Below are 11,051 nucleotides of genomic sequence, written 5' to 3'. Positions count from 1 at the left end.
CCCCTGAGAAAGCTGTGCTTTCCATGGCTGACTGAGGCTTGAAAGGATGTCCATCTTATTTTTAGTGGTCAGCAAAAATACTGCACTGCACTGGCAAGTTCCTCTAGGCATCCTGTGTTACGTGCCTTTGGGTAGAAAAACCAGAACAGGGCAGACCCTCTGCGCTCCACAAGTCCCTTTCCATCAGTGTCATGCTGGGCTCAGTGCAACCTGGATGGTGAAACTGGGAAATTTTTGAGAGCTGTCCAGAACTGTCTAATGGGGTAGAAAGGGTCGACGTGATCCATAATGGAGCATTTCAGTAATTAATTTCAGTGCTTCAGCGTGACAGACATCACCTGGTGCTCACCGTACCGCCTCCAGCATGGCTAGCCCACTGCTCAGGTCCTGCAGCATTTAGTTCTCACCTCGGAGACCTGGACGGGCGCAGTGTGGCCGACAGGGTGCAAGGTGCCAAAGAGAAGAGCCGCCAGCCAGCGAAGCGCCCTCGCTTTCGCCCCTGCCTCCAGCCCCGGGCGTGCGGCACCATGGCAGCGGTGTGCCTGCCGGCTCCAGCACCGCTGCGCCCTTCACCTCCAGCCCCGGCCCCAGAACACTCCCTGAAGCATCCCATTCCTTTTCCAGGTTCCCACAGGCTCCCGACTGCGGCTTCTACCTCCTCGGGTCAGCCCTACCTCCACCGGCACCGCAGGCAGCCCTCGCTGCGCACCACCGCCGTGCTCCTAAATGACACAGAGCGGGCGTGTGCCACCACGGGGCAGGGCCGGTGCACACGCGTGGCACCGATGGACAGACACGGAGCACACGCGTGGTACCACCAGGAACACGGCACGTGTGTGTGTCGCTGCCGGGGACAGCCGGGACCGGCCATCCGGTCCCCACGGTGCCCCCTGAGCTGGCGGCACGCAGCCGCCACCGGAGACCCCCGGAAGGTCAAGGACGGTCCCCGCGGAGCCCACCCCCGCAGCGGCCGGGCCCGGTGCCCCCGCGGGACAGCTCCGTGCGCCCCGGGCCCGCCGCACCCCCAGGCGGCCGCGGGGACCGGGCTGCAGCCGGCCAGGCCCCGCCGCTGCCGGAGCAGATGCGCGCGGGGCGGGGGGCGGCTGCCTTCCCCCGGTCACCGCCACGGAGCGGAGCGGCACCGGGAGCCCCGGCTGCTCCCCCGGCCGGCTGGGGACCGGCCTTTGTCTGCGGCCCCGGGGCCGACAGGGGCACGGCTGTCCGGGGCCGGCGGGGGCTGTCCCGGGGCGGGTGCCGCCTTCTCCCCTCCCCGGCCCGGCCGCCGCGGGGAGCCCCTGCCCGCGGTGCCCGCCCCAGCCCCGCAGGCCGCCGGCCCGGGACTAGCGCCGCGGGGGCGGCCCCGGCGCGGTCCCCGCCGGCCGTGCCAGGCCGCTCCGGCGGGCGGCGGACCTGCCGCTGCCGCTGCCCCGCGGCTCCTCCCCGGCTCTGCGGCGGCCGCGGCGCTCGGCAGGTGCCCGCCTCCGCCGGCCCGCCCGGCCCGCGGCCCCGCCGCACACGTGCGCCCGCGCCCCGCCGCGCCGCCGCAGCCGGCCGGCCTTTGTCTGGGGCCGGCACCTGGCCCCGCGCCCCCGGCCCGGCCCCCGAGCGCCCCGCCGCCGGCCCCGGCCGCTCCCCCCCCCCGCCCTGCCCGGCCCGGCCCCCGGGCGCCCCCTGGGCCCGGCGTCCCGCCGCGGCCGGCCCGGGCAGAGCCGGGGGGGGGGGGGGCAGCGGGCAGCGGCCCGGGGGCGGCCCGGGGCGGGCGGCCCGGGGCGGGGGGGGGGGGGGCGCGGCCCCGCGGGTCCGGGCCGGGGGGGAGCGCGGGGGCCGGGCCGGGCCGGGCGAGGGGAGCGCGGCGCCGCGGGGCGGGCGGAGCGGGGGGGGCGCGGGGCCGCCGGTGGCCGGGCCGGGCCGGGCCGGGCCGGGGAGGGGGGAGCGCGGCCCCGCGGGTCCGGGCCGGGCCGGGCCGTCCGGGGGAGGGGGCCCGTCGGCGGCGGCGCGGCCGCTCTAACAGGTGGGATCCCGCTGAGAGGAGGAGGCGGCCGGAGGGGGCGGAGGAGGCAGGGACGGGCGGGCGGGCGGGCGGAGGGAGGGAGGGGGACGAGCCGGAGCCGCCTGTGATCCTGTGACAGGAGCGGCTGCTGCTGCTGCTGGCGCCGCCGGTGCCTCCCGCCGCCCGGCTCCCGGGTCGCTGTCCGAGCCCCGGCGCCCCCCCCGCCGCGGCCCCTCCCGGCCATCGCCCCCCAGCCCCGTCCCGGGCCGCGCCGCGCCGGGGCCGGCCGGGCTCGCCGCGCCGCCTCGGCTTCCCCCAGCCCCGCCGCACGCCGCGCCGGGACAGGGCGCGGGGCCGGGCGCCGCCGCCGCCGCCGCCGCCGCCGCCGCCGCCGCCGCCGCCGCTGTCGCTGCCGCCGCCGCCGCCGGCCGGGCGATGCCGAAGCCGCCGCTGCTGCTGCGGGGGAGCCGCCCCGGGGACAGCGAGCTGGGGCGGCAGTTCCGGGACTGGTGCCTGCGCACCTACGGGGACTCGGCCAAAACCAAGACGGTGACCCGGAGCAAGTACCAGCGCATCGCCGAGGTGCTGCAGGGGGGATCCGGCTCCGGCGGCGGCTCCGGCGGGGGGGAGAAAGGCAAGTTCCAGTTCTGGGTCCGGTCCAAGGGCTTCCGCCTGGGAAACGGCACCAGGGAGGCGACGAAGATGGGTCAAGTGGTGGTTTATGTGCCGGTGAAAACGGGAACGGTTAGTGCGCTCCGTGCCCCGGGGGCTCTGTGTCTGTGTGTCTGCCTGCCTGTCCGTGTCTGTCTGTCCTCCCCGGGGGTGCGGGCGGGAGGTGGGGGGGGGCGGCGGGTCGGGGGGTTGGGGGGTGAGGGGGGACCGGGGCGGGGGCGGGCACCCCGGGGCCCCTCTGCCCGCTCCCCTACCGGCCCCGTCCCGTCAGCACCGGGCGGCCCAGCCCCGCCGCGCCGCCGGCCGCCGGGAGCGCGCATGCCCCATGCGGGGCGCGACGCGGGGCCCGGCCGCTCCCGCAGCCCCCCGCGGCTCCGGGCGGCAGCACCGGGACAGCCGCCGCCGCCCCGAGCCGACCCACCCGGGATGCGGATGGCGAGAGGCGCCCGCCCGGAGCCTCGCACCTTCCGCCGCCCCCGCCCCCCCCGTCCCATCCGGTGCAGCCCCGGGCGGGCGGCGGCGGGGACGGGGGCGGGAGGGGGGGGGGCGGCGATGCCCCCGTGCACCTGCCCCCGCGGGAGGGGGGGGGGGCAGAGCAGCGCCGCCGCCCGGTGCGGGCCCCGCCGCCCCCCCGCCCCGTCCGCTCACGTTCGCCCCGCATTTCCCAGCCGCCCCACGGCCCGAGCCGGGTTTGCAGTCAAGGGCAGAGCAGCGGCGGGGAGGGGGCGCCGGCAGCCCCGCCGCTGCCGCCGCCGCGCCCCGCCCGCCCCGCCGCACCGAGCCGAGCCGAGCCGAGCCGTGCGGAGCGGAGCGGAGCGAGCCCGGCCCGCTGCGGCTCGCCCGGCCCCGCCGTCCCGCGGCGCTGCCCGCCCCGTGCGGCCGCGGCAGCCGGTGCCCCGGGGGGTGCGGGCGGCGGCAGAGCCCGGATTAGGGCTGCCCCCCCTCCCCCGCGGCCGCCGTCCCGGGAAACTCCCCCGCCGGAGCCTCATTGTTCGGCGCCCCGCCGGGCCGGCGGCGCGGGGCGCACCGGGCCGCCTCCCCCCCCTCCCTCCCTCCGTCCCTCCCTCCCTCCCTCGGTCCCTCCCGCCCCGCCGCCGCCCGGGGCTGCCCCGCCGCCCCATTGTTCCCGTCCCGAGCGCGCCCCGCTCGCTCCCCGGCGCGGAGGAAAAGGCGCAACTTTCGCAGCCCCCGGCCCCGCGCGCTGGGGTGCGCCCCGGCCCCGCTGCCCCCCGCCGCCCGCCGGGGGGAACCGGGGGGATTGCTCCGGGCCAGCGGGCACAGAAAGGCTCCGGGAGGTTTTTTTTTTTTTTTTTTTTTTTTTCCTGTCCCTCCCCTCCTCTCCCCGCTGCTGCTGCTGCTGCTGCTGCCGCTGCTCTAAAGGGTGCAGTGTTTTCTGTGCACACAGACTCCAGCATTGATGTGGCTGGAGGATGCTTCCATTGAGGGCAGCCCATCTGTGGCAAATGCTTCTAAACGCACTATTTACCTCCCATCTGGTCTGCCTTATTATTGGGGGGAGGGGGAAGGGTCATTATTTCTCCTTTTCCCTTCGTGGTGCTCAGAGGCGCCTTTCTTTCTCCCCTTGCAGCCCCCCTCCCCCATTCCATGCCCCAAAAAAATTCTTGGCAATTTTTTTTTGAGACATCTCTGCAGCCCTCCTCTACCGCTTCCCCTCCGCTCCCAAACAGCCCCTGCCGAGGGCGGATTAGGAGCCGAGCCCCCTTGCACAGATCCTGCGCTTCCCCCAGGTCCTCTCCATCTAGCCGGCGACTCTATCCCAGATCTTCCAAATGCTGCAGAGTCATGGTACCCCAGAGAGGCCACGCCAGACTCCCTCGACCCCGCCGCCAGCGAGACACCCCCTCCCCTTTGTCCGTGGCGGAGTCCCGAGGGTCAGGAGCTCAACGAGGCCGGCGCAAGCCCGCGTATTCCCAAAGGGCTTCTGCACAGATGAAGTTTCAGCGAGGAGCGTGCCTAGGCCCCCACATCTTCCCTGGCAGAGTCCCTGCAGGCTACAGATAGGAGATACACCCAGGCTCCCGTAAGCCAACGAACAAAAAGCAGGCATGCCCTCGGGGGACGGCTGCCTTTTCCAAGGGGCAATACCGCTTATTTCCCAGGGACTGCAGTACCTGCCCGAAGTTAGGGCTGGCAGCGCTGCTAAGAGCCGTTGGCTGTAGGAAAGAGCTGTCATCGCTCTCCCCGAAATCCTCCGGTGCCAGGTCTGTAGAAGTTGTGGCCGCCTCTCCCCCAGGCTCCCGGGCCCCCCCAGCCCCACCTCGCCCCCCCCCCCCCCCGGGAATCCCATGGCCGGATTCAGCCCGATGCGTGTGCTGGGTTTTGGCTTTGCCTGAAGTGGCTCTCAAATGTAGAGGTAACTTGACGGGGATTTTCTTCAGCTCCTGATAAGTCAGTGCTCTCCTGGTCTTTGGTGCTTTGGGCTGGTTTTGTGGGTATATTTCATTTCTCTCGCGCATGCAGTCAAATAATTCACGACACCAATACGAGCTTTTGGCTTGACAGTAAAGTGTGTATTCTGGTTTCGTGCCTGTTCTGCTGCTTCTCCCAAATGGTCCCGGACTGGTGTTTCGGTTGCTTTCTCCTGGCCGTGCTCCTCAGCAACCCGATACCCCTCGTCCTGTCCCCCCGTCCTCCTCCCAGCACATCTGCCGGGGCGCTGGCGTGCTCGGGACCGTCCCGGGCCGCAGGGACAGGCAGAAATACACGCGGCCGGGGGGCAGCGCCGGGGGCGGGGGGGCTTGGGCGCCGCTGTGCTGCATCTGCAGGTTGCTACAGGAAATCCGAGGTACCGGAGCGAGAGCTAGAGGAGAGGTGCTAAAGAGCGCGTAGAGGGCAGCAGTGGGGATAAGATCTTTCCTGCCCCTGATAGGGCTGGGGCCACTCCTCCTCTGAAAAAAAAAAAAAAAAGCAAAAATCATCATAGTAACCCCCGCAGTGACCTGGTAGAGCCGTCCCTTTTGGCTTATGCATCCTGAGCTGGCTTGTGTATTTTCTGCGCATCTGTAGCGAAAACATAATTAACATGGGGTTATTATTTTCTCTCCCGAGTAACTTTCCCTTGCCCTCCTCCAGGCCTCTCATCAGAACAGGCCTAATCAGATTTGGGTGGCTTGAGAGCTGTGACTGTGCACTGAGAAGGGGGCATCTGCCTTAGGTGGTGGTCAGAGCAGATGGTGGTCTTCTCAAAGAATGCACTGGGAATAGGAACAGCAGTGCGGACGGATGTCTGGCACAGAGACTGTTCGGATTTCTTTTTCCCAGATGAACGTCCCAAAGATGCTGGACATTTAACACATACAATTAAAAAAAAACCTCCACAGCTACACACGGGGTTTGGCAGCGTAGGGCGTTGTTGTCCGACAGCCCGGTTCACGCTCCGGCCGGGTGCTGCATCCCGCAGGCCAGGCGCTTGGACAAATCGGCGTTTAGGCTGTGCTGAGGAGGAGGGTATCTTTGTGTGCTGCTGCAGCACAAACAATGGATATCCCAAAGTGCCCAAGGCTGCCGTTCCCTCACGTGGATGGCGTGCACTAAGGTGCAAACCACCTCGTTACCCGCCTGCTGGGCCGAGCCCCGCGTTCCCTGGGCAGCGCTCCCCCTTAGCCCCGGCTTTGCTAAGAACTGTGGGAGAATTCGGTCGTGACAAGGTGCTAAGATGCAGTTCGTTAAAATCTCGTGTCCCTCCTGTCCTAAGCATTTAGCATCACTTAGACAGTCTTGTACAGAAGCACAGTGAGGCAGGGGAGCAGCGCAGGGGCGCGGGTGGCCCTTTGGTGACAGCCGGGCTGCGGGTGCCTTTCCCGGCGCAGCAGGGTGTGCTGGGGCCGGGTGTGAGCTGCGGGACTGGTTACGCACACTCTCTAAATCAATGCCGTACCTCGCCGTGCATGGTGTGCGCTTGTCACAACTCCGGAGCGGTGGCCAGCCTCGCAGGATGGATTCATTCTGGCAGCCCGCGACGCAGGCTGGAGGACTGAGTCCAATCGGACTGCGGGGTGAGGTACGGGAAAGCCTCGCGCTGGGCTGACCCTTTGGGTATTGTGCAAAGGCTCGGGGATTGGGTAGGCTCTGCAGCACTGCCTACGTTTGATTTTGCTTTCCTGCTCACTCTCTGTCCCCTGCAGAGCTGGCATGAGGTTCTGGAGTTCTTTTAGGCATTAATAAAAGGCTGATGACATTTGTGAGGGTGGGCTGCTATTGTTGTAGCAGTGCAGTGCACCTAGGCTGGCTCCCCCGGAACCGAATGTTTGAAATCATTTCACGATTGTGCCTGGTGAAATTCATCCAAGGAGAGGTACTGTGGCGGGGAGGAGCGCTACAGAGAACAGAATGAGACCAAAAAGCAAAATGGATGCAGGCCTTTCACCGACAGCAGGAAAGACATCACATGGGACACGGATAAATCTCACAGTACAGCGTATCCCTAAATATATTTTAGTTCCCAGAGACAGAGAGCGTTGTGATGCTGAAGCATGTGAAAGCCGTGATGCTAGGCCGTGGGACAGCACAGCACAGTGGCAGAAAGCTTGAGTGGAGAAGCTGGGCATGTCGGAAAGATGCTGCTCCAACAGTTAATAGAGGCTACATTTTTCCTGGTACAAGTGCACTTCAATGCCCATATTCAGTGCCCCAAAAAGCTGCACATCTATAACCTCTAAGAACATTAGTCAACAGAAGGTTTTCACTATTGTGAATAACCACTTAGACTTTCTGCAGACTTCACGTGATAAAAAAAAATAAATCAAGACTGTTCAGAAGAGCCTTAGACAAGGCAAATGGGCCTGAGGGTATTATCTGAGAAATTGTCTATTACTTCTTTAGCACGAGCCTTACTTAGAGTATACAGAGCCTTCACCTGCTCTGAAATAGCCTACCCCTGAGCATGCAGGGCAGCACTGGCTTTTCCAAGGAGCTGAACTGGTGGCAGGTTTACATTCAAATGTGCACTTAGGAGACTGGCACAATGCTGGCTGGATGCATGGTCCCATCCAACCAAACACAGAGATCTCCTACCTCAATACCAGTTCCAGATTCAGCTCTGAGTTTGCACAACATCAGCAGCAGTTTTTGCTTCTGAAGACTGCTGGTGGTCGGAGTCACGCTAGCGATAACCCGTCCAAAGGTTCCCCATCCCACCCCTTCTCCCGGTCCCAGCCCCCTTACGCATGCCCGGATAAACAGTTTCCAAAACAGTCATCTCTATCCACTGTTTATGCTGTACGTCCTACGTGATTCCAGAAACATTGCTGGCATTGCCGATCTGAGAGGAACCGAGATCCAAGAGGATCTGAGAGTATTTCCTTGATGAAACACTCGTATCACCCGAAAGTTATCTCCCCCTGCAACTGCTTTAAGATTTGTGTTTCTTGTTGGGCGTTGCTTTGAAGAAGGGAAAAAAAAAAAGAAAAAAAAAAGAAAAAAAAAAAGAAGCAAATGAAACAGAGCTTCTGTAACGCCTTCTTAAAATAATGCTAAAATGCAAAGGAAGGAAAGCCCGGTCCGGTGAGACACTGCTCTTGGGGCTCTTCAGATTATGCCCGGTCTTTGCAGAGGAAGAGGGGTCCAAGCACTCAGGGCCCTGCATTAACGAGGAGCTGAGAGGACTGATGATAAGAGCAAATGTAGGCTGTGCTCTCACCTCTCCTCCAAGGGCCATGACTCAAAGGGACTTACTCTTATTCTGAGCAGGCAGGGGAATTCAGTTGCTGACTAAGGATGGCAGCAAAGCCCAGAAGAGGTTGTTGCACTGGTTTCACTGAGAACTTTCTCAAGAATGTTTGTCCAAACCATTCTCAGCAAAATTCTCAGATAATATCGTTCCCTCAGTTTTGTTTTTGCTATTAAATTAGGACTGATATGAGCAGTGTATGAACTTTATGGACAAAATAAATTGGCAGGGAAACCACAAAGAGGCATGGGGCATCAATGGAGTGTCCAGCCAGCCAGCACATGTTGATGCTCTGGCTTCACAAAACCTTGTCTGTGTTCCTGGGACAAAGGAATACATATTCTTTCCTCTTCCCTTAGTGCAAATTAGCATTTACTTTCCCCTGATCTCATGTTAGCTGTGCCCACCTCTGAAGAACTGCATCAAGATGGGCCAAAGTCACCACCGAGTTTTGGTGTCTCATCTAATTAGCTGATTGTAGCTAGGAGGTACCTGTTGGCCAAAATCGTTGTCTTTGTTGGAATGCTGCTGACTTCCACTTTTATGGCTGGTGCCAAAGAGTAGCAATTTATTTGAGAAGAAATAGCTGCAGAATGGACGTGCATGTATATGGGAGCAGGCAGTAATAGCAGAGGTTTGGAGTAATGGTTTCTTTCCCATGTGTCTGAGATTAAGCCAGCAGCCATTGAAAGTAGGAGGCTGGTTATGTCTTGCCAGAGCGGTACTGGGCCTTTCACAGGAAGACAACTGGGAAACCGGGATGCTGTGTAAATGTTTTCTCTCTGCCCTTGTTCTGTTTTGGCTTGACGGCCTGGAAGGACACATTTTCTCTTCTAATGCACAGGCAGAAGCAATGCTAGCATCTCAGATGGACCCGTTCCTCGCCAAGAGGGAGGGATTGCTCTGGGGAAGGCAGGGCAGGGCCTCGGGACTCCTGGCTTGGCTTGCATTTGAGTGAGGGATCTAAGAGCAGACCCTGGGTCATCCATGCATCCGCGCTGCTGATCCGCGATGCTGAGGCATCCGAACCCTTCTGGGTGTTGGTGCTGAAAGCGCTACCTGCGCTGGTGCCATGGTGGCCTGGGTGCTCCAGGGACCCTGTGGCAGCACCCAGACGGGGCAGCTCCTCCCTGGGCGATGCTTTCGGGTCGTTGTTCCCACTGCCAGTTCAGGTGCCGGGTACCCCAGGTACCCCGGGCCCATGGGGCTGTGGCGGCGGGGAGGAGGCCTGCCTGCCCTCGCTCACCTGCCTCGGGCCTTGTGATCCAGCACAAGCCCTTGCGCTGGTGACAAAGGTCTGGATGTGGGCTGGGAAGTACGGTCCTGTCTCTTAGCAACTGGTTCCTACCTCTGAGCTCTCGGAGCTGTGTGGGACAGAGAGCATCAGTCACACTCCTGCTGCAGCAGCAACGTGCCGAGGAGGGGACGGGGGGGTCCGGCCCGCTCCAGCCACAGCCCCGACGCTTAGAGAAGCTCGGGCATTTCTAACACGAGCAGTCAGCTGTGAGTCCTAATCAAAGCTTCGGTTTAATTGCTTTCCCCGTGCCCTGTCTCTGCAAGGCGAACACATCGCCCATTGGCCGCCTGCAGGGGCTGCCTGCCAGCTACCTCGGGAGCAGCTCCGCGCTGCCCCTGCTTTTTGGTGGCAGGGTGGGGACCGGGCGGGGAGGAGGGAGGACACAGCCCATGTATTTCTAGAAAAATTAGATGTCACAGGGTCCTTCCCTGAACTCCTCCGCACTGCACTTGGGAATCCCCCAGCCCTCCTAGGGACATTTGCATTGCTATTTTCTCTCTCGGTGCTTGGTTCTGCTATTTCACCCTCGTGTTTCCTCCTCCTAACCAAAAGCAACTCCTCTCTGGTGAGCATTTCTCAGAGGCTTCCTTGCAAAGAACTGTTTCATAAACATTTTCACAAATCCTCTGCTTTGTCCTCCTAATTAACCATCCAATTGGCCCCCAATGGAGCCTTCACCTCTCCTGTGAAGATCCTGCTTGCACAGATTATAACCTGTCAGCTGCCAATTTATTCCTCATGCAGAGGGCAGGTTATATTAATTGTCTGTCTTCCCTGCCCCGTTTGATTTGCCCTCCCTTTCTTGTGCTCACCGCAGCATCCCTGTTTCAAGACACAGGCTCACAGAAAGGCAAGGGAAGCCAGCGTCGAGGCAGCGTGGCTTTGCCGATGTGCCCAGCCTGCAGCAATGAGGCTGCTGGACCAGCCGTGGTGGGATGCTGCTGGGCGGTGTCAGCCCTGGGAGAGGGGGCCCTGTGGACGGATTGCCATGATGGAGCCGTCAGTGTTAAACAGCACGTCTCATTTCTGATCCCCCCACACGTAGTTGCAGTTGAGAGCTCCAGAAAAATCCATTTGGCTGGCCCAGGTTAATCGGGAATCCCTGGGGGTGATTTACAAATCAGATTTTGGAAGAGTTGGGGCCCACCCTGCGTGGTTACAGTGGAAACGAGCCAGAATTCAGAGGAGGGTTACCTGACAGACCTAGCAAAATTCAGTCAACTTCTGCCCCCTCCCCAGCTCCCTGTGTGGGACCCCCCCCCACCCTTTCAGGTCCGTGTATGCAGCTCAGAGTAAATAAACAGTGACTGCGGTAGGAGCCTGCTGTCACCAAGGGTAGGTGCCGTGTGTTTTGCTTGGTTCAGGTGTCAGGGAAGGGGGTGGTGGAGTCCAGCATAACCCTT

The 11,051-nt window shown here is 62.7% G+C and overlaps 1 protein-coding gene across 1 annotated transcript in view; it reads left to right on the top strand.

The window, feature by feature from the left end:
- Positions 1-2,425: 2,425 nt before the first annotated feature.
- The window catches only part of NOL4L (nucleolar protein 4 like), a 56,821-nt gene continuing 48,195 nt past the window's right edge, over positions 2,426-11,051 (top strand). The window contains exon 1 of the mRNA XM_040576349.1: positions 2,426-2,734. Within this exon, the coding sequence (XP_040432283.1) occupies positions 2,426-2,734 (309 nt within the window). The remainder of the gene's footprint in view (positions 2,735-11,051) is intronic.

The sequence above is a fragment of the Cygnus olor genome, chromosome 16 (assembly GCF_009769625.2).
Source record: "Cygnus olor isolate bCygOlo1 chromosome 16, bCygOlo1.pri.v2, whole genome shotgun sequence".
NCBI lineage: Eukaryota > Metazoa > Chordata > Aves > Anseriformes > Anatidae > Cygnus > Cygnus olor.
This window is presented reverse-complemented; position numbering and strand designations above follow the sequence as displayed.